General features: G+C 35.6%; 1 protein-coding gene across 6 annotated transcripts in view; it reads left to right on the plus strand.

Moving 5' to 3' along the window:
* The window catches only part of LOC106074836 (synaptotagmin-1-like), a 147765-nt gene that overhangs the window by 81973 nt on the left and 41091 nt on the right, over window positions 1–24701 (plus strand). For 3 of the 6 annotated variants that reach the window (XM_013235705.2, XM_056032812.1, XM_056032811.1), the window contains exons 2-3: window positions 5637–6344; window positions 13776–13941. In XM_013235705.2, coding sequence (XP_013091159.2) covers window positions 6195–6344; window positions 13776–13941 — 316 coding nt within the window. In that variant the 5' untranslated portion in view covers window positions 5637–6194. Of the gene's footprint in view, window positions 1–5241; window positions 5382–5636; window positions 6345–13775; window positions 13942–24701 lie in introns of those variants that run through there. The other 3 variants (XM_013235704.2, XM_013235709.2, XM_056032813.1) reach the window with 2 other exon arrangements.

Here is a 24701-nt window from a genome sequence, read left to right on the forward strand (position 1 = left end):
CAGCTATAGTCGTATAGGATTTATCCATAAGTCAAAGCTAAAAATACTTAAAAATAGAATTGTCTTGAAGAATGTTTAGGTCTACCCCACAGACCTATATATATATCTTATATCTAGACTGGAAAACGGAAACCAATTATAGATTAATGCACAGACCTATAAATATATCTAATATATTGTATTGTATATAGATATTTTCTAAGGTGTAAGGGAAGTCTTATCTTATATGATACAGACGTTACTTCAAAAAAGAAGATTACGTCCTACGCGTCATGCATTCAGTCATGCATATTAACCAATGACTTAAATTCTGCCAAATTCTGTTACTAAAGTTTAGAGATTTTTACTATTGGTGTTACTTTAGTCAAATTTGAATATTCATTTGTTATAAATCTCACGGCTCTATTTGGCGTCTGTTCTAATTTCTTTATGTTTCATAGAGTTGAGGGTTTTTATTATTTTTGGTCAAACTAAGGTTCCAGGTTGATTTGTAGACAATTTCTTTGAAAACATCTTATTTCTTATACATTGTTTCATCTTCTCATAGTTTAATTTTTTTTTTTGGGTGGATGAATGGTGGAATTTAATGATAATTTTTCATGTATTATAGCACCTAAATATTTCAAGTTTTAAATCTGTGTAACTGATTTACCATAAATTAGAAATTTATTTGTATTTTTTTTTTGTTACTCTTAATAATTGGCATTTCCGGTTGTAAAGTTTCAATTTTTTTTGTTTAACCATTTATAATTGAAACATTAATAATATCGATTTGTTGTCTACACATCAAGAAATACTGAATTTGTTGGTGTAATTATGTAATACCAAAATATTTTAATTTTTTAAACTAGATACGAACTGTGTCGAATGCCTAAGTCTTAACAAAATGGGAATCTTTGCTCATTATTCTATACCCTTTGAAACATCATCAATTAAATCTATTAGTTGATGTTTAATGTAAGTGTATAATGTATATGTGTAAGTGTATAAGTGTATAATATAATCTCCCAATGATCGTCCCAGGGACTAGAGAAACTATTGAAATCAAAAGTGTGTATTTTAATAAGCTTATCATTACTTAAATAATGTTATATATTTTCTTGTCTGGGAAATGTCTGTCAAGATAGTCTGCGGGGAAAATACGATTAACTTCAAGCAATATCAAGTCTGTTTAAAGAAAACATGCCAGCCAACAAATAATATTCAACATAAACTGGCCAAACAAGAAACCAATATTGTCCAGGGACACGGGATGGTTTACTCCTCCTGTTGTTAATCCTGCAGCTCGCGAAATAGACCCCCCTGATAGATTACTCCGCTTCTTCGTTCGTTTCTGTAGTCGAGTGATTATCTCTTCTTTAGGTTCTCTGCTGTGCAGTACAGAAAAAGAAAATCCCCCCCCCCCCGGACCCCCGATTGCAACAAGAGTTTGAGTAAGGGCATTTCTATAATGGTCAATACTAGGCTACACCTTCTCTACCCCTTCTCTCAACTGCTCCTCTTATGGGTTGAGTTTGAGTGAGCAATGTATTTCGAGTTACCAGCCCTTGGTTTCCTGAAGTACAAGTCTCATGTCAGGGAATGAGGAAGTATGATCTTTTGAATTCAGTGGCCAGATTTTCTCTAGGAAATCTTCTCTGCCAGAAAAGGTTAATCTCCCGCTCTTTTTGGTTCTATTAGTTTTCAGCCATTAGTTGTTGTTGTTTTTTTAATGTAAATGATACGAAATTCATCATTTATTTGTTTGTTGGTATAATGGATCAAATACAAAAAAAAAAAGTTTTTATAAGTTTCCAACAAGAAAGATAGTACAAAGTAAACATAATCCTCTATGTTGTCTTTGGGAGATCTAATTCGTTTTTGGTTTCAAAGTCTTATACATTTCTTAATTATTATTATCGATTGAAAAAAATCCAGTACTTTTTTTTCCTTTTGAAAGTGAATCCTTTGAAGCGAAAAAAAAAAATCCTATAGATCTTTATCATTATAGAGGTCGGTCGTTGTGGAGGCCACATGACACTCTCGTTAACCGTTGGCCACAAAAAAAAACAAACGATGGCCTTCATATCATCTGCCCTATAGATCGCAAGGTCTGACAAGGAAACTTATCGTCATAACAAGGGAGAATCATAGCTTAGAAGTAAAGAGTTTGGCTTACTAACCGATCTGTCTCCGGTTCGAATCTCGGTGAAGACTGACATTTTTGCGATTCGGAATATATAGCCCCCCACCCCTCAAGTCCACCCAACTCTAATCTATACCTGACATAAGTTTGGGAAAATAAAGGCGGCTGGTCGTTGTGCTGGCCACATGAAACATTTGTTAACCGTCAGCCATAAAAACAGATGATTTCTACATCTATTGGATGTAGATATAAATCTATATATATATTTCGCAACACACAAACATACCTTAAATATTCAATACATATTATACTTACCCCCAAGCCTCCATGCACCTTCCCCCCTTCCAGCCTAATTTTAATCCTAAGTTTTTTTGTGGTTTTTTTTTTACCAGTTTTGGTGTTTGTCAGCATATAGTAGCCAACGTGTCAACAACGCTGTATTTGTACCATATTGTTTATGTTTGTTTAAATAAACTTGGCTTGGATGTGTTTCTGTTCGAGCAGAGAGAAACGGTTTAGGAGACACACACATAAAAAAGGGAGAAAGATTCAAAGGGCCATAACCCGTGTTCACTTCTGCCGTATCCAAACCAACACCAGAAATGTACCTTCACGAGCCTTTCTCTCCCCTTTCTGGGTGTTCAATTTTAAAATTGAGATGGATGAAGGTTTACTGGGCTTCTCCACGGGTTATGGATTACGTCTGATCACATGACCTCTGATCGCATGACCTCTGATCACAGTTATTAGTATTGAAGGTCACGTTTGGTGAAGGGGTTCCTATTGAGACATTATCTCATGATTCGTGTCATTGGGGAAAATGGGTGTAGGCTGAGTTCAAAAGATGGAGGTTGTTTTTTTTTTACTCAATGAGCCACACTTGTAAGACTTTGCGCAGAAAAAAAAAAGTATTGAGATAAAACTGTGTGTCCGACACTTCTCTAGCATCATTATCGCAATGCAAAACGAAGCACTCTCTATCTATTGTTTAGGTCATTCTATGCACGTGACTCTGAGGGTGTCTTAATCATGGTAAACTATTAAAAGGTACCCCTCTCAGACCTCGCGATCTATGGGGGGGGGGGGGAGATGATGAGATCGTCTGTAACAGTCTCTCACGTTGAGCGAGAGTTTCATGTAGACACCACAAGGAGCGACCACGTTAACCTCATTAGAGTTGGGTAGACCAAGGGACAGTACTTAAAAAAAAATACGGAATCAAATGCCAGTACTCACCGGGACTAGAACTCGGGACCCATTGTTTCGGAAGCCAAGTGCTTTACCATTAGGCCATTACGCCCCACTGTCTTAAGCATGTAGAATGTAATCGCTCTCTGTTAGCAAGTTTAATTCTGTCCAAGTGATGCTGAAAGGGGGGGGGATTAAAATTGGTCAAAATGGTAACATGTCCGAACATTAGCTCGTCATCCCCCCAACTGTAGATGACTTTTATGTTCTGCACCATTCTTGAATGTACAACTTTTTTTTAAGTAACCATCAATCGTGAAGCGTCCATAATTATTCTTCACATTCCTATCCACACATAGCCCCATACAATCACAACATATCTACACATAGCCACAAACAACCACAACATAACACATAGCTACATACAATCACAACATATCTACACATAGCCACATACAACCACAACATATCTACACATAACTACAAACAACCACAACATAACACATAGCTACATACAATCACAACATATCTACACATAGCCACAAACAACCACAACATATCTACACATAACTACAAACAACCACAACATAACACATAGCTACATACAATCACAACATATCTACACATAGCCACATACAACCACAACATATCTACATATAACTACAAACAACCACAACATAACACATAGCTACATACAATCACAACATATCTACACATAGCCACATACAACCACAACATATCTACACATAGCCCCATACAACCACAACATATCTACACATAACTACAAACAACCACAACATAACACATAGCTACATACAATCACAACATATCTACACATAGCTACATACAATCACAACATATCTACACATAGCCACATACAACCACAACATATCTACACATAGCCCCATACAACCACAACATATCTACACATAACTACAAACAACCACAACATAACACATAGCTACATACAATCACAACATATCTACACATAGCTACATACAATCACAACATATCTACACATATCTACATACAATCACAACATATCTACATATAGCCACATACAACAACAACATTACTACACATAATCACATACAACCTATTGAACCTATATACTACATACTTCATTATGCACTGAGGGTATAATCTAGTATTTCATGTTAGCTGAGACACTGCGGGTCAACTGGTACTGACATATAGGTAGTATTTCTAAGTTAGCTAGAATACTGTTGGTCAACTGGCACTGACATAGAGCTAGTATTTCTAAGTTAGCTAAGACACTGTAGGTCAGCTGATACTGACGTAAAGCTAGTATTTCTAAGTTAGTTAAGACACTGTAGGTCAGCTGATACTGACATAAAGCTAGTATTTTATTGTTAGCTAAGACACTGGCGAGTGGAAAGGTGTTTGAGTGTGTTTCTGTAAGACTGTTTATAGCTAGGACACTGGTGAGTGGAAAGGTGTTTGCGTGTGTTTCTGTAAGACTGTTTATAGCTAGGACACTGGCGAGTGGAAAGGTGTTTGCGTGTGCTTCTGTAAGACTGTTTACACTTGTTCGTGCTCCAATGTTTGTGTATGTGTGTCACACAAATGTGACATAATCATCTGTTTTGATAAACCAGCTCTTATATTACATGATATGATAAATCAATCAACCCATATGACGAGGCGCGTGACGGGAGTCAGGCCTGGAAACAACCCAAAACAAATGCATAAAGAGCATTAGGTCAACATAACATTGCACAATAACACACACACACGTATATGCAAACACACATAAACAAACTTGCTTACATAGCTGTCGACGTACTTCAGTTTCACACATACACACACACTTCACCTTGTGGGGGGGAAACAGATGTGTGGGCGCAAGAGATCAATAACAGGAGTCCTTTTTTTTTTTAATTTTAATTTACAATACCGAAAATAAGACATAAACATAGACGTTAATCTAGTTTCAGAAGTTACGAAATTTGCATGGCTGTAAAAGTCGCAGTAATAAATGTTACAACATGTGTATAAAGTACTGTGAAGTGGGACTGGTACTACTGTGAGCGACCAAATGTTTGAAGTGAGTTCTAACACATAGACATTAAGGTTATTGATTCATACTTCTCCTCTTACGTAGTAATTGGTTGCTTGCTCTTCTCACAATAACCCGCTAGAGTGTGTCCTATGTTTAGTGTGTAATACTTTATAGTGTGTAAAAGTTATAGTGTGTAATGCTGATATATTCAAAGTGTTTTGTGGTGGCGTTTCATACAATATCATTGCAATATCATTAGAATACGTTTCAATGAAATCAAATTTCTCGTTGGCTGTGTAGTTATAGAAGAGATAAAGAGGATGTGACTTATAGGAGAAGTCAGTGACTAGTTGTAGACCAATCGACATCAACACCGGAAGAAGACAAACAAAAAAACTTTCACCAATCTTGAACAATGGAGCTTTGAAATCTCAACAGCTAGACTTTTTTTTAACCAGAGCTGGGCATTATCGGATTGGGACAAACCAGTTCATGTGTTAAAAACTATTAGATTAAACAAGACTAGGGTGTTTTGGTGTTGTTGTTTTCTCTCTTTCTTCTAAACATAATTTCTTGAGCTCACAGAGTTCATGTCTGCTGGCTTGTTCTCTGAAGTTGATTACTTAATTGAATGAACTCATGTCTGCGTTGAGTTTGTTGGTTGTAGCGTAATACTCAAGCCAGTCTAGCAGAGTCAAACTTATGACGATTGCAAGAATTATCAGCTTATTCGCTCGCATCAACAAAGCTAAGATTTCTAGTGCCCTTGTCGCAAGGAGAGGGACGTTTATGGAAGCTTTAAGGGCAGCCGTTTGCTTGTTCGCTCCAATAAGACGATTCTAAGAGCTTCTCCCAGACATGATGCAACTGTCAAAATTTTTAGCCAAGTTTAAATCGTCTCCGACCACTCCCGAGGCTGCCTTCCGCCAAACGGTGGAGTCGGCCATGAGAAAGCATCACGCAGGGGAAGATCTCAGTGGAATAAACAATAACGAATCTGAATCTGAGGTAAGCCATTAAGGTCACGTAGAACATCAAGGTCATCTTGAAAGTAGACTAATATCAGCAACTGTCTTTTTAAAAGAGTTGTTTTTAAATGGATAGTTCTCTTTTCCTACTAGGTAGCTGTTATAAAAACTTAAGGTGATATAACAATGATAAATATGAGAGCTGATATACGCATGATATCGAAACTAAATGTAGAAGGGGATATAAATATGATATTTAATGTATTATGAATTGCTGATATCTTATCTTCTTATCTTATATAATACAGACGTTACTTCAAAAAAGAAGATGATTACGTCCTACGATATAAACAGGAAATCTAAAATCTGATATAATTAGGATAACAGATAAAAAATATGGTAGGTTGAAATAAATATTGCAGGTGATCTAAATATTATTGCTATAAATAAGATAAGAAATCAAAAGAAAATCATGATTTTATATTAATCACAATTAGCTATGTTTCTGAATATCTATACTATAAAGTAAAATGTGAGGTGTATGTATGTTACTTATAGACATTAAAACCACTTGACCAATCTTGATAAAACTTGGCAGGAATGTTTCTTGGGTACCAACTTAGACTTTAGTGTATGTATTGTAGCCCTAAAACAAACGTAAGACCCTAAAAAAAATAATGTCCGACTCTATTTTATTTTATGGATCTAGGCCATGTCTACAATGTTGACAAAATGTTGACAAGATCGAAAGGATTTAGACCTAGATCTAATTTTAAGAAATACGCTTTGCTCAGATAGTTTTTTACTTTGATACATGAAAATACAAAAGAAGATCCATTGATTTCATTATATCATAAAATTAACCTTCAATTTTGTGTTTCAAAAGCATTTTTTAAATAAATTAGTTCCTGATATCTGTGACTACAGATTTCCTGGCGAACATTCTTTCATTAGACAATACCGTAATGAATTGCGAACTAAAAATTAATTCGTTTAATTGGTTACTTTATAATCCCATCCCTAGATCTAAAACTCTAATTCAACTCTAAGATGATAAAACTTCTCTTTGCACAGATAGTTTTATACTTTAACACATAAACATACTAATTATAGTCCATTCATTTCATATTTTGATCAAATAAACATTCAAATTTTGTTTTCTAAAGCATTTTTAAGAGACTACATTAGTTTACGAAAGCTGCGAAGCCGAGTTGAGATAGACCTAGATCTATATTCATTCATGAATCGAGTACTTAAAATTATTTCGTTTAATTGTTCACTTTATAATCCCATTCATTTAACAAAGCTATCGCTCTTTTTGTTTTTAATAGATATGAATGTATCGGCTTCGGGTAAACCCATTTTCGCAAACCTAATTTTATTTTCGTAGCGAAAGAGAAAAAACTTGAAAGGATCTCTAAACACAAACTTAGACCCGCAGGCCGCGGGTAATGTCAGGCTAGTATATATATATATATATATATATATAATTTGTAAAGTAGAATGTGAGGCGTATGTATGTATGTCCCCGTATAAAAATCAAAACCGTTTGACCAATCTTGATAAAACTTGGCAGAAATGTTCCTTGGGTACTAACTCTGTTTGGGACCTTTCAACTGAAGAAAACATTAAGAAACTGGAACAGGCACAAAATAGAGCAGTGAGATTCATAACAAACAAATTTGACATTTAACCCTAACCCTAACCACATTTGACTAGAGTAACACCTTTAGTAAAATCGCTTAATTTAGAAAGCCTTCAGGAGACAAGACTCAAAAGTAAAGTAGCAATTATACATAAAACACTGTACTATAATCTTCAAATACAAAAACAATATCTAATAAAATACTCAAAAAGACACACAAAGATAAAGGCACATTCCTCGTTCCATATGCTAGGACAAATGTGTACAAATGCTCCTTCTTCCCTAGTGCTATTAGAGCATGGAATGGGTTGCCTAAGCTAGCCAGGAAAACCAGTGACTTGGCAGAATTTAGGTCATTGGTTAATATGCATGACTAAATGCATGACGCGTAGGTCGTAATCATCTTCTTTTTTGAAGTAACCTCTGTATTATATATATATATATGAGATATGAGATTATGACTTCGTTTTGACCAATTTTAGGTTATCACCTTGTAGCAGCAAATTAACCACATTAAATTTATGAAACAAGTCTGTTAAACAGATTATGTCCGATTCCCGCTTTTTTTTTTTTTTTGTTTTAAAATTGGATCTTTAGCACTCAAGAACTCAGACAAAATATTGTCACACTGTTCAAGTCACACATAAGCCTTTCGATAACTATCATACTTCAGTGTGATGGAGCTATTGATCAAAAAGTAGTTCTTTATAATTTCTTGATTGATAACAAAACAACAACAAATATATGATAGTAATAAAACTGTTATCAGGCAAGATGAACTAGTCTATCTTTTTGCTTTTAGAACTATGTCGTTTGCAAGTAATTACATAAGACTTTAGTGTCCTAACTTATTCTATCATTGCACCTTTGAGCTGTATTGTTTTTCAGAGAAATTTTTTCTATGATATCAAATATAGCAATGTGTAAAACAGATTTTAAAACCTCTTCAATAGTTAGCAAAGTCAGTTTTTTTGCCTATAGTATGCAGTTTTCTAGAGTTTGATAAAGTAAAGTATTGTAAAATGCTCACAAACATCTTCTTTTTTGTGATGTTTAATCAAACATTTTTTCTAATGTGGCTTTCTACAGTTCTTTTTAAACTCGGTCATGTACAATATTACTTTCATGTAGACAAAATTAAACTTATTAAAATAAGATGTTAAATTTTAAAATAAAAAAAAAATCATTCAACAGGGTTAAAATTGAAAGGATTAACTAAGGTACAAATCGTTAATAGAAAATTAAAATAAAAGTTTAGACACGCTTTAATAAGAGCCACTATCGTAGACCCCCATTTACAGCTCATAGACCCCCAATTTATTTTTTCACTTCCGTAGACCCCTTGGAAGTCCTCGTAGACCCCTGGGGGTTTCTATAGACCACTTTGGGAACCTCTGGGTCTAAACCAGGGGTTCTCAATCTGTGGGTCGCGACCCCCTTGGGGGTCGATTGACGATTTGCCAGGGGTCGCCAAAGACCATCGAAAAAGTTTATTTTTGTCTATTCCTCTATTGCTGTGGGGGGGGGGGGTCGCGACAGAGTGGGGGATTGTAAAAAGAGGTCGCGAGCTTAAAAAATTGAGAACCGCTGGTCTAAACTACAACGCAGTGAATCACAAGAGTAGAGAAATGTTTTTAACACACACACACACACACTCACTCACACACACAACATTTTTAAATTTTAAAATGCTTTCTTTTAGGCAAGTGAGTTATTGTGGTCTAATTATTTTTAAAATAACATTTTGAGTATGTCCTATTTTTTATTATTTGTAAAAAAAATAAAAGATTTATACATAATAATATTGATTAAATCTTTAGTTAGGCCAATATTAGGACAAATTCGTAGTATTTATGTACACCATTAGGATGTTGAATATTTTAAAAAAAATTAATTTAATGTTTCTCATCTTAATGTCCTCAGGGATTGTTCTCCCAGTTATTGTACTTGTTCTCTAACATTGACAAGGCCTGTCTCAGCGGTTGTCAGCCTCTTTAGCTCGGCGACCCCTTTCTTCTATTCCCCACTTTGCGTCGACCCCCAGCTGTAACATTATTTTCGATCATAAGCATAAGTAATTGTAATCTTAAGGCAAATATCTAATAGGTATTGCAAAGGTTTATGTTTAATCACGAAACTAGATGCAATTCTATTATTGTAATTTATAGTCTTCGCTTTATAATTAAATTACAAATAAATGAAAGTAAATCTTGGACTTGCTTTTATATAGGCCTACTTGTCTGTTCATGTTATATAAAATAAGTGACAATTTGAAAAGCATGGCGAAGCACGGGTGGTTGATTCATCATAATAAACTTCACTGCTGCAATATTCTGAGCTTGTTTCTGTTTCACCAGCTCGGAGTTCTCAGGACATTCTTTGCAACATCTTCTGCATCGAGTCTTGTTCTATATTTAGACTTCATCACTAACAGGCTGGAAAATTCGAAACTATTTCTTCCCGTGCTAAAAGTCGAGATCCTAATTGTACGGGCTGTTCCAGAATAAAACGATTAGCTTCAATAACATGCACTATAAAACGATGGAGTGGTATTGATTATAAACGAAATACATTTTTCACAGATATCAGAAATAATAGCTAGGATTTCAAAACGGCGTAGCTTAACGTTAATATTTAGCCTGCAAGAAAGATAATGTTTGAAATTATTCTGATTCAACCTGGATCGTCTATCCTCGAATGACAACAAAATTGTAACTTTTAATTTTAAAAACTTTGTTCAAAACAAGTTTTACGCTTTAGAATAAAAAAAAAAATTCAATATTTTCTATGGCCTTAGGCGTCCCCTGGAAAATTGTCATTCGACTCCAAGGGGGCTGCGATCCACAGGCTGAGAACCCCTGGCCTATTGGGTTCATAGTGCTTGTTGATTATGATTATTTCTCTATTTAGCTTGTCTAGACAGAAAACATATTAAATTTGAGGTCACAATGACTTTAATGCAGATCTACATGAGATGGTTAAATTTGGTCGGTCACATCTGGGTCTACATAGCCAGTTGAAATACTGTACTTTAGGCTTGGACTTAAGACTAATCTCCTTGTGACCTAGGTTAGCTTAGCAGACACAGTACAAACCACATTTAGGCAGTTTTTGAGAAAAACATTCATACGAAAGCTAAAAAGATTTTAGAAATTAAAAAAAATCATCCTTTGTTTAGTGCAATGCACACATTTTAAGACGAATTTCGTTATTAAGGATAATAAAGATTATTACTATTATTATCTAACCTCGTAACAACAGACATTTTAATTACAGTACAATTTTTGATTTTTTTTTTAGTGGCCCCAGAAAGGAGAATAGCGCTGTTAGTTTTGTGTTGAATGTCTGTTCGTCCGTCTGTCCCGTTTAGATCTTGTAAACTAGAAAAGATATAGACAATCCGATATCATGATATTTTAGACCTTTCAAAGTTCTGATGCAACAGCAACTTTTTCTTTTCTAAATGCGAAAATTGTAATTTCTAAAATTAACTATGTAAGCAGTTTTTTCATAAAAATACACCATTTTGCAACTATTCACTATTAATAGTAAAAAAAAATCAGGGGACACTATATAATAAAGGGCATCACAATTTACCATATTTTAGCACATGCTAAAGAGATTCACGAGAGAACAGTGAGATTCATAACAAACGAATATTCACATTTGACTAGAGTAACACCTTTAGTAAATTCCCTAAATTTTGAAAGCCTTCAGGCGAGAAGACTCAAAAGTAAAGTAGCAATCATACATAAAACACTGAACCATAATCTTCAAATACAAAAACAAAATTTAATAAAATACTCTGAAAGACATAAAGATACGGCATACACTTTGTCCCATATGCTAGGACAAATTTGTACAAATAATCCTTCTTCCCTAGTGCTATTAGAGCATGGAATGGGTTGCCTGAGCTAGCCAGGAAAACCAGTGACTTGGCAGAATTTAAGTCATTGGTTAATATGCATGACTAAATGCATGACGCGTAGAACGTAATCATTTTCTTTTTTGAAGTAACGTCTGTATTATATTAGATAAGATAAAAAGATAAGACATTTATACAAATTGTTTTATATTCATAGTCAAAAATGCATTATTCTTTTCATTTTTATTACTAAATTAAATAATTTCTATCATACTAACTATTACATTTACAAATAAAATGTTTTTTTTCAAAGAGAATTTAAATTGAATATAATTTAAAACAACATTTTAGTACTGTCTTATGATGTACACATGAACTATATCGTATAGTGTACCATGCCACTTTAGCAAAGGGAAAAGTCATTTTTGTTGCTGTTGTTAAGAGATTGGCCCTTTAAAAAACAATTAGATCAATAACATAAGTAAGGCCAGGTTGGGTCACCACACAAGATCTGTCCACCGTCATTTCTCTCTGTCCTTTGACTTAAATAAAATTTCATTCACTGACGGGCCTGTCCATTCTTTGATACCATCGCTTTCTCTGTCTTCCTCTACATCTTCTTCCTGGTATTGTTCCCTGAAAGAAGTTCTTTGCGAGCTATGTAAACCTTGTGAAGTAACCATAGAGTTTGGGCTTACGTTTTTTGACAGTCATCATGAGGTCCGATCGCTTTATTAATTCTGTTTCTATCTCCTCATTCGTGATGCGGTCTTTGTAAGGATTTAACAAAGATTTAACTATAGCTTCAAAACTATCACTTCACCGAATACATATAAATATAAACAAAGTAATTATAATAACATTAATAAATCTCCGTATCCTGTGATAGCAAGTCGTTAGTTAAACTAACAATACATCAGTATTGTCAACACTTTTGTCACGAGCACGTCTCTTCTTGTTGTATCGATGGAAGTAGGATTGTAGTTGTTGATAGTTTGTAGTTCATAGTTTCTGATATTCTTTTTGAAAATATTGAAACCTAACTTTTTACCCGCCTGAGTGGGCCACTTCGGGGGCCGATTTTGAGTTTGTGTTTTCCCACAAACTGTCTTTGCAACTTTGTTTTAAATTACTTTTTGAATATCGCACCTTTAATATTTATAGCATGCTCAGTGCGCTACGGTCCAATGGTTCAGGTGGATATGTGTGGCCTTCTAGCTGGTAACTCTTTCCCAAAGATATACACAAAATGTTACATTTCTAGGAAAAACGTTGAAATCATTACCGTGAAAGGTGTCCACCCAATTATTTTACCCCACCACTTTCGCCTTCACTCCCTCCCCTCACCCGAAAACAAAATATCCTGGTTAAGACTTTATGTTATTCTAATTTTAAGCCTATAGATCTAGACTCGGAAGACGGTGCGCAAAAGGTTCCTGAACATTAATTTATTAATCACTTTAAGGAATTGTGGCCATCTATCTATTAATTCTTTTCCCAAAATTATACATCAACTGTGAAATTTCTAGTAAATTCGATAGAGCCGTTTTTGAGATCCATGTCTAGGTTCCATTTGTTGAATGTGTAACGTGAATAGAGGAATTGTAATAATAAGAATATTTTTTATGTCTCTTTTGTACTTTTATTTTCAACCAGCAAATAAATAAAGTCTTTTGATGGCAGTAATTCTCTTGTAATTGACACTTTATACTAACTGTTAATTGAGAAATTTTTAACGACATTCTACATATATTTCCACCAAACATTTTTTTAAAACTTATATTGTTATTATTTTTGTTTGTTTGCAATTGAGACAATATTTTCAAGCAAGTATTTCATTAGCCAGCATGCACGTCACGTCTGATACTTAATCACTTCTGACACCAAAAAAAAACTGCAATAACAATATCAATAACATGTCTGCAACGAAATGTTAAGTTGTCATTGTCTACCCCCAACAGGATCTGCAGATATCCCGAGAATCACGCGCCATTCAGCCTAAAACATCGTCCATGTCAACAACGTCACGTTCGAGCATGCGCAGTGAACAGTTTACAGACGACACCAGCAGCATTAGCGCCAAGAGCGACGCCAGTGTGGATAGTCTCATATTTGATCCCAATTTCGGTAAGTTCCGGTTCTGTACGAATGGAAAGAGTCAGGTGACATAATTTGGTCAAGTGTTAATTGCAAAGGCACGGGTGCAAGACAAAAGTCATGTTTAAATGTGTAGAGCAGGGGTTCTCAACCTGTGGGTCCCGACCCCTTTGGGGGTCGATTGGCGATTTGCCAGGGGTCGCCTAAGACCATCGAAAAATGAATTGTTTTTGTCCATTCTTCTATTGCTGTGTGTGTATGCGGAGGGGGGGGGGTCGCGGCAGAGTGGGGGGTTGTAAAAAGGGTTCGCCGAGCCTAAAAGGTTGAGAACCGCTGGTGTAGAGTGTCGATCTATTTGCTGACCACGTAGACTAGGAGATACAATGTATCTGTAGAAATGGGACTTACTTGGCTGGATTTAAGTAACTGGAGGCCTTGAGCCAGTGGCGTTGCCAGGGTTTTGGGGGCTCGGGGGCTTGATCTCTTTAGAGGCTCATGCATTTTGACATTCCACATCATGAATTGAGAAAGTGGCGTAATATTTAAAGTACAAAATAAATTCGGACACTAATTTGAGGGCCCATCTCAATGGGGTAGGGAGGGGAGCGTGGGGATTTTCAAACTTGGATACTCCCCATCCCTCATCTTAGCTACGCTAATGCCCTAGGAGAAGAATTTTTTCAGGACCTTATACTTTTTCGGAAGCTTTAATAAACATATACTTATATTAAGAGTAATCTAATAGCATGTCTAGAATAAAGAAATAGAGTATTTGTACATTTAATCTAATTTTTTTCTTTAAAATAATAATTTTGTGTTGTGGAGGGTAAGACCGTGGTTTGACGCATTGCCGCGAATTCTGAGCTGCATTTATATATGACGGGCACTCTACAAGTGGACACTTATTTAACCACGATAGTTCTACCAAATGTATAAATAAAACAATTACAATACGGAACAGTTTTTACCCGTGAAATAAGTATATTTTTTTTTTGGCTCGTTTGTAGGGGCCTCTCTCTTGTGGATACCCCGTGTCAGTAGATCCCATCTACCCTCTCCAAAATCCGGCCTTGGGGAATTTTCTAGGATCTAAGTCTCATCTACCCTCTCCGAAATCCGGCCTTGGGGACCTTCCTAAGATCTAAGTTTCCAATTCAACGTGAGAGTGTAACTTTCGGAGACTGAGGTTTTTATCTTTGAAAAAAACAAAAACATTCCATTTATATAGCCTCCCCCAATAACTAACACATTAAAATTTATCTTCTGTTATTTATTTCTTATAATTTCACTTCTCAACTTACAAATTCTTTACCGGAAAAAAGGTCGGAAGCAAAAAACAAATAACATGACACGCTTCTCGAAAACGGCTCTCACGATTTTCTTAGAAAATGTGACAATTTATGACAGTTGATGTATATCTTTGGAAAAAGAATTTACTAGCTGAACGTCACACTGCTTTTTATAACTAATATTATCCTGTAAGTAAAATTTGGTCTAGACAATCTTTATCTACGTCAGCGAGTGTTCCTGCATGTAGACCTTTTTTATGCTTGACTAGATTCATGACGCGTATGACGTAATCGTCTTCTTTTTTGAAGTAACGTCTGAATTTTATAAGATAAGAAGATAAGATAAACATTCATGTCATTTTTTTTCACACCGTCTGGATATGTAGATCTACCACCATACTCTGAGTAGATTTATACATTCGCTTAGCCAGGATTCTTTTCTCGGAGAGGTGGAATGTTTCTTTTATGTTTTAATCTATCATTAGACTTGTATAATCGCTCTTAGGAAAATTAATCAGATTCATAAAGTTAAAAATGTTTTGTTTTTGTTTTGTTAATTTTTTTCACTTTTTAAGTTTCTTTTTTTTTTTGTGTGTGTGTTTTGCATTCAATATTTCACAAATACTAATCCTATGAATGAGATGACAAAACAATAAAGAATTTGTAATATTTAAAAAAAAATTAAACAAAGCTTATACGAAATGTAATTGTATCAATCAGTTTGGATCAGTCATGTCATTAAATTTGTGATAGATCTAGACCAACAGCAATAAATCTGTGCGATTAGAAATATTGTTTTACCAATTCTTTCTGTTTAGCGCTATTGTATGCTATTAGTTTTCTCCATACGCTATGATCCTATCACTTGCCTGGACCAGTTGGGAAGATGGAAAAGAGCAGGGGTGGGGGGAGGTAAGAAAGAAAGAGATATCTGGCTGAATTTGACCCGTAATCACTTTTCTAAAGCATTTAAATAAAATAGGGTAACAAACTGAATTCGAAGTCATGGCTCACGCCTCCTCAAGCAAACATACTTAACACGTATATGAAAATAGATGATAGTTTTTTTCGAGCTTACTTTAAAGCGGCGACGTGCAATGGGGACTAATTCAGCTTATACCACCACTTCAGTCAAGTACATTTTCTTTTCCTTATTTAAGATTCGAAACAAAACAATAAATTATCAATAGTTAATTAACTAATTGCGTTTCTTTTTAATGATTATTGTGTTGTTGGGTAAAATAAATAAAATAGCAAAAATTTCAGTTTGATCCGAGATAGGGTGTCGGCGAAAGACAGACATACAGACGGAGTTGATATAAGTTGATATATAACGTAATAGAACCACGGTGTATCATATGTATGTCGGTCATCTAGCTTTGTCAGTTTTATTTATCTCCTAATAGCCTTAGCGGTTATGTTGTATCTAGTAAGTCCACAGAAAACCATCCCATAGAGGGGGAAAAAAAGGAAGAAAACAGATATATCAATTGTCCAGATTGGGCTATCCAGACAGAGTAAATGTCAAATAAATCTCTGGATATTTTTTTTATTGTTAGGAAGAATTGGGACAATGGATATTGGCTTTATCGACGCAAGATGGTGAATATGATAGAAGCGATTTATATTATTACCCGATTATGACAGAAATATTAGTCTAGCTTTCTCTATCTCATAGATGTTATATGCATAGATGTTATATGCATAGATGTTATATGCATAGATGTTATATGCATAGATGTTATATGCGTGTGCAAATCGTTCTGTTTGCTTAGAGTGTTCTTTTCTTAAATGAACTACAATATTAAAAATACAGTGTTTCTCTGTTTTATTATTTTCGTTTCTGTACTACTTTCTTTTAAAGTGATATGGACTTGTTGGTTTTTTTTTACTAGTATAGCTCTAGTTCAGGCTTACTAAATATTCGATAGAAAGAAAGACACGACCTCCTTTTTTTTCCCCTAAATGATGAAAATTCTGGCTTTCATTTTATTGTTGATGGAATCGTATATTGTTCATCAATTGAATTGATTCTTTTATATCTTCTTGATTTAAAAAAAAAAAATTCAACTTTTTCATAAACAGCAGAAAGGTGTTCATCTCCATCTTGAACACGGGTTTGTAGTTCAAGTGTTCATCTCCATCTTGAACACGGGTTTGTAGTTCAAGTGTTCCTCTCCATCTTGAACACGGGTTTGTAGTTCAAGTGTTCATCTCCATCTTGAACACGGGTTTGTAGTTCAAGTGTTCATCTCCATCTTGAACACGGGTTTGTAGTTCAAGGCTGTTCGAAGGAAACGTTCTACTCACCTAAGTTAACGCGTTAAGGTCCCATGAGAAGTGTAAACAGGAAGTTGATTTATACATTGGCTTTTCGTAGCTTTTGGTTTCTACTTAGAAAAGTAAATATTTAGGGAAATTAATTAGAAATGAAACCATTTTTTTCATCCCATATTTCTAAAAATCTCAGATAGAAAAACTAAATTTAAAGGAGAAAAACTTATTTACATAATCTATATACACATACTCACTCACTCCATATTGAGGAAGATTATTTAAAAACTAATAAGGTTTTATTATACATCTTTATCTAATACTGAATCGTCTATGGAAGAGATAATGTATGTTCACTTGTTCCTCTAACCAACTGTCAACGTCCATTTTTTGACAAAAAATCTAAAACCATTTGCATAAATGTGTAAAAAAATATGGTAAATAGTTATCTCCCCTACTAAAGTGCCTTCAATGTTTGTTGCTTTTAATAGTGAATATGGTTTAAAGTGGTATATTTTTATGAAAAAAAAACTACTTGCATAAGTGATTTAAAAAGATTTTCACTATCTTTGCTAGTTTACGAGATCTAAACGGGACGGACGGACGGACGGACAGACATTCTCACAAAACTTATAGCGTCTTTTCCTCTTTCGGGGGCTGCTAAAAATCAATTCCTTCCTTATGAAGCTGATGGTGCTCTATAATTTCTCATTTTATCTATTTCTTGTAATTCTTCACGTCTGCAAATAATCTTTCTAGTGAGCATACACAGTTACAGTCAATTTCAAGTTGATTATATTTTGAAAAAAAAAAAAGGTCCAACTAGAGTTTTCTTTGTGGAGCCAATTAGCTAGAAATTGTTTTACCATAAACTGACAAATTTCTTGGATATTCGTTGAAACTGTTTCCTAATCTGTGTCAATTCAGTGTCTTCCTATGAAGAGTTTTGCAAGCTAATAAACAATTCGGTGTCTACCTGTGAAGAGTTTGAAAGCTTATAAAAGGAACTGTAAATTTTTAAAAAATTCTATTTTAAAAGAAATTAATGATCTTTAATTAAGGACTTTTTGGTTCCTTGTTCATGCAATAAATATTGTACCTCTCTAAAAATGGAATAGAAAGCCATTTTTTTCTATAGTGTGAGGGGGGGGAGGCAAGGAAGGGGTGGGTCGTCGCGGCACATTCGTGGAACTGTCCATAAAAAGGAACTAGATTAACAGGGAAAAGTGACCATAACCTTCAGTGATGTTCAACCCTGTACATTGCGTGTGCTGAGAAAGTAAAATGCTCGCTTATCATGTGTCAGTCGCTACGCCTGACGGCGGTCGCATGCTGCCGTGGCGGCATTTCAACAGTTATGTAGCATTACAGGATAGATCAGCCTCCGCACTCGTTGGATAGGGGCAACCGGATGTAGCTCAACGACTCTTGACCCTTAAACAAAGGTATCTCATTAAAGGATCATTTAGTTGATGGCGGAATTCGGAACTAGAGAAGTCAATGAAAGCCAATCTCTCATTCTCGGCCACTGGGAGAAATCTTTTCTTGTGGTTAAGAGTCTCAAGGGTCTTCGTCCCGATTCGTTCAGAGGGAAAGGATGGGGCAACAATTGGACGCTAGAACTAAATCCATCATCTGGTTTTAAATAAAACACCCTTCTTGCATTTGTTGAAGGAAAAGCATGTTTCCCTTTTTTATATTGAAAAACACGTTCCTTTAAATCAGCGGTTCTCAACCTTTTAGGCTCGGCGACCCCTTTTTACAATCCCCCACTCTGCCGCGAACCCCCCCCCCCCCCGCACATACATACAGCAACAGAAGAATAGACAATAACAATCCATTTTTTCGATGGTCTTAGGCGACCCCTGGCAAATCGTCAATCGACCCCCAAGGGGATCGCGATCCACAGGCTGAGAACCCCTGCTTTAAATTGAAGCGAATGTTTCTTTTTATTGAAGCGAATGTTCCTTTAACTTAAAAAAGCATTTTCCTTTTAATTGAAAAGATGTTTGTTTTAATTGTAGCGAATGTTCCTTTTAATTGAAGCGAATGTTCATTTTAATTGAAGCGAATGTTCCTTTTAATTGAATTAATGTTCCTTTTAATTGTAGTGAATGTTCCTTTCCATTAAAGCGAATGTTCCTTTTAACTGAAGCGCTTGTTCTTTTACATTTAATGACAATCCTTTTTTTTATTTAAATTTTTAACAAAAAAAACTTAGCGTGACCATTGTAGTCAAATAGTTTCCCTGGTCTTGATTATAAAAGTACAAAAGAAACAAAATAATTTCAAAGCCAAAATAGACTTAAAAAAAAAAAACAGGAACTCCAACGTTCTAGTCTATCTGGCCAGGAAGTCAATCAGTGGAAACAATTCGTCACTTTGGACAGGTCAAACTTGGTGTTGACTGTCTAAAAGAAGATTTAAATTTTCCATATCACCAACTTCCAGTGACTTCAAAGACGTCATAGCAAAAGGTCGTTTGCACCAATCAGGAAGAGAACGGCGGAAAGTTCTGGACTTCTTAGGCTGACAATGCTATCGATCGTATTTTGTTTTTACATTGACTTATCTTATAACTACTAAAGATAAAGTTTAAAAGTTGGATTATTTTATTTCTACCGATTAAATTTCTTTGAAGTACTGGATCAAATTCGTTTGTTATTATTATTTCCAGCATATATATTTTTTTAGAAAGTAAAATATGATCACTAATGACCTAATACAGAAAATAGTAACTCGAATAATCTCTATTGGTGATTCTCGTGCATGGCAAATTTATATCTTGCAATGTTTTCTTGGTGTATCTGGTGTAAAGAATAGGAAGTAGTGATAAGTGAAGTAGGCGGCTAATTCACCAAATAATAATGCACTTCGCGGCATTGTTTAATCCAATCTTTCAACTCTTTCGCTCGAAGCATACATTAATTTTTTTAATTGTTTAATTGGCGACATTGAGTTTTGTAATGTGTTGTCCTTGACATTGTGTTCATTTTTGTTCCTTTATTTCCAAATCTCTTCGAATCTTTTATTAACACTAACCCCTAACCCTAACCTTTTTTCTTTTTCTTACGTTCTTCTTTGGGTTCCATTTTATCACTGACCCTTACTTCAGAGCTAGAGAGGAAGATCCTGGCAATGGAATTGAGATGCTACAGAAAGATCCCAGGTAACAGATACAGGGAGATTAGAGACAAGATTCATGCAGCGATCGGACCCCACGATGACCTGCTAATTACTGTCAAAAACGCTAACTAAAATGTTATGGCCATATTAGAAGGCCCTCAGTGCTCGCAAAGTCCTTCCTTCAGGGAACAGTACCATGAAATAGAAGAAGAGGCAGACGGAGAAAGCGATAGGAATATAAAATAGAGGAATGGACAGGTCTGTCATTGAGGAAGATTATGTCCAAGACAGAGAGGAATAGAGAAGGGCGGTCAACAGATCTTAAATGGTGCCCCAAAGGTCCAACAGACTAAGTGATAAGTGAGGGTGGTGAAGGTGAAACATTCGTAAATAAAAGTCAAGTATATTTTCTGTAAATTATATTTTTTTAGCCTTCATTCAAGATATTGAAAAAAAGTTGTACACCTACAAGGACTTGTTGGACTATCTGTCTGGAGCTAGGAGCACTCTCAGCAACACTCAATAGACCAGGGGTTCTCAACCTGTGGGTCGCGACCCCCTTGGGGGTCGATTGACGGTTTGCCAGGGGTCGCCTAAGACCATCAAAAATAAGGATGGTTGTTGTCTATTCTTCTATTGCTGTTGGGGGTGGGGTCGCGGCAGAGTGGTATATTGTAAAAAGGGGTCGCCGAGCTTAAAAGGTTGAGAACCGCTGCAATAGACTGTGAGAAGAAAGAAAGTGAAATGGACAGCAGAATGAGCCAAGATATACGCTCTAACTAAACCATGATCATAACTCAGTGATTGAACTCTTTCTCTAATTGACTCAATTTTTAAATCTGCTCTTCCTTATAATTCTGGGCATCCCGTCAAGCACAAAATCAATATCTGTATTGCCTTGAACGTATTTTGAAATGGTGATTCTTTTTTTTTACTAATAGTTGTCTTGTAAAAAGAAACCATAAGAAAGCATTGGTAGCCGTAGGCTAGAGAATCGAGACGTTCTTTTTTTTAAAAATATCTATTTCGTTCGTTCCTGGGGGGAAAAAAATGTTCCTAAAACCTGATGCTATTTTTGGTAGCCATTAGAAACCAAGGGCGCTAACTCTTGGCTATCGGCAAATGTGGCTATTGGAACGGGCCCTAATGGTAGCCGGCGACCTAATAAAATGTCAAAAAGCTGATGAACAGTTTATGGGGGGGGGGGCTTATATTTGAGAACAAAACGTTGAATAGGGGAAACTACATTTGAGTGTTAGGTACAAGCATCCTAGGCATAGAACGTACATGTTGAACAGGCTTTTCCTAAACAGGACACACTATCGTATATCTATATGTAGAACTATCTACATACGGCTGTTAACGGGAAATTGGGGTTAAAAAAACAGCAGCCTTATTAACTTTGTGGGCCCATACAAAATTGAAAACCTGATTGAATGCAGTACGAAATTTTGGTACAAAACATAAAACAATGGCACATTCCTGTCTCACTAGTCTCTCTCTCTCTCCCTCTCTCTTCTCTCTTTTCTCTCTCTATCTCTCTCATTTCTCTTTCTTTCTCTTCTCTCTCTATCTAATCGCTCTCTAGTTGCTCTCTCTCCCCCCTCTCTCTTTTTAAAAAGTACTTGTATGCGTTAATTCTTTAAATCATTATTACCCCCTTCCAGAGCAGGCACAATTTAATTTTGGAATATAAACACACCAGGTCTTATGACATTATATTAATGTACAGCTGTGGTGTTAGTTGTTTTGTTTTTTATATTTGTCGTACTTTATATGTGAAGTTTTAGTTCTAAACATAGCCTGGACATCTGAGAGTAGTGTTTTTGTTTGCAGGTTTGCATTAAAGAATATTAGTTATATCTCATTCTTGATGTCTTCTAGAAATAGCCAAACTGTTTCATTAGTAGGCGGCAGGCCTTATTATTATAATAATTATAAACATTAAATTATTATTCATTATTTCTGAAACAAAAATAGGTTTTAAAACAAGGTTACAAAAGACAGTTTGTGTGGAAACACAAACTCGAAATCGGCCCCCGAAGTAAAATGTTTTACATAATTCGGATAATCCTTCAGAGTTGAAGATAGTTTACTTACTAGTACAAACCTCCCGCAGGACGACGGGGGATGGGAGCAGGCAGGGTTTGAACCTTCGATCGTCGATAAATCCAAACGACAGTCCAGCGCGCAAACCGCACGACCAGTGGTCCACCCAGGTAGGCTTCAATATTTTCAGAAAGAACATCCGAATGAAATTATATCAAAGACAAATGAGAGATAAGAATGGAGAAAGAAGGTTAACAGATCTTGTGTAGTGCCCCAACCGTCCCGCAGATCAAAGGATACGTGAAAGTGAATGTAAAGTTAGATGTGAACCTGGCCTAACTAGTTTGTGGTCTATAGGGCAGATGATGTAAATTTTATCTGTTTTTGTGGCCTACGGTTAACGAGGGTGATGTAGCCAGCACAACGACCAACCGCCTTTGCTTTTCCCCAAATAATGTCAGGTACCCATTAGAGCTGGGTAGACTCAGAAGTTGAAAATCCTAGTCTTCACCAGGATTCGAACCCGGGACCCTCGGTTCGAACTAAATAAGTTAATTGTTTTGAAAAGGCTCAATCTCATATTCGAATCCTCAAAAAAAAAAAAAAAATTTCCGCTACATAGAAAAAATGTTAACGAAAATGATGTTTATAAGATTACTATTCGTCTTAAATTAGGTCTAACATATAATGCATACTAATTAGCTTTTTCTTAGAAAAAACTGCTTGCATAATTGATTTTAAAAATTAGAATTTTCGCTTTCAGGAAAAAAAAAAAGTAGCCGTTGCATCAGAACTTTGAATAGTCTAAAATATTGTGAAGTTGGATTTTCAATATCTCTTCTAGTTTACGAGATCTAAACGGGACGGACGGACAGACGGACAGACATTTCGCACAAAACTAATAGCGTCTTTTCCCCTTTCGGGGGCCGCTAAAAATGTAGCGTGATATTTTTTTGTTTGTTTTTGTCGTTGGGCCGCATATGAGCCCTTGAAGGGCCGGTCCATACCGCGAGCCCGGTGTTGCCCACTTTTGTTCTAATGAAATAAATCTGGGAGAGTGCTACACAACTGTCTGAAACCATGGATACCAGCTAATGATTGGCAAGGTGAAAAGTGAGTGTCAGGTTCGGTAACCCTAAATATAATAGATAAATGTACGTCGCAGTCACTTCCCCTTGTACCAGCCTTGCAGTCTATTGTTACGCTTTCTATGAAGAATTTCCATCTGTCATTCTTACAAATAGAAGAGTTCTCTGTTGAATAGCACACGGTCCTATGTATGGCCACATATTCAATCCAGTTATCCAGATTTTACAGTCTGGTCAGTCCTGAGAAGAGATGACAAAAAGCGCCAGAGGCTGATGCTCAATTACAAAAGAACCTGAGCAGTACAATCAATCACCAGTTGTACTCTGTCTGTCCTATGACACCAATTCTTTCATGTTGATACCACAACGTCCAAATTAAAGTTCATATGACTGCACTCTTTCCTATGTAAAAATGTAATACTTGAATACCATTAAATGTGAAGTCTGATTATTTTAATGCTTCTGCGTTCTTATTCTAAACTTGAAGGGTTCAGAAAACTAGTGTTAGACATGAGAAGAACTGCACAGTGGTTTCCAGTTCATAACATTTTTACAAAGCTTAATAATAATAATAATAATAATAATAATTTTATTTATAAAGCGCTGTTAACAAACAAAATGTAGGCTCAAGGCGCTGTAATAACATTACAAACACTACAATAGAAATCAAAAACTAATCTAAAAAAGTTTTAATTAAGTAGGTCTTAATGTTCTTCTTAAAAGTGGTATAGAATGTTGTCTGTCTGAGATCAATGGGGAGTGAGTTCCAAACCTTTGGTCCGTGCACTGAAAAAGCCCGCAGACCGTAGCTTTTGAGGGAGAAACGTGGCACCACTAAAAGCGTTGAGTCCATTGAGCGCAGGGCTCTCTAGGGCACATATGGAGTAATCAGTTCGCTAAGGTACAGGGGCATCTCATTGTTATATATACACCGATGACAAAGCTTATATCAACTCACTCTGTG

This window comes from Biomphalaria glabrata, chromosome 6 (genome assembly GCF_947242115.1).
Source record: "Biomphalaria glabrata chromosome 6, xgBioGlab47.1, whole genome shotgun sequence".
Classification (NCBI taxonomy): domain Eukaryota; kingdom Metazoa; phylum Mollusca; class Gastropoda; family Planorbidae; genus Biomphalaria; species Biomphalaria glabrata.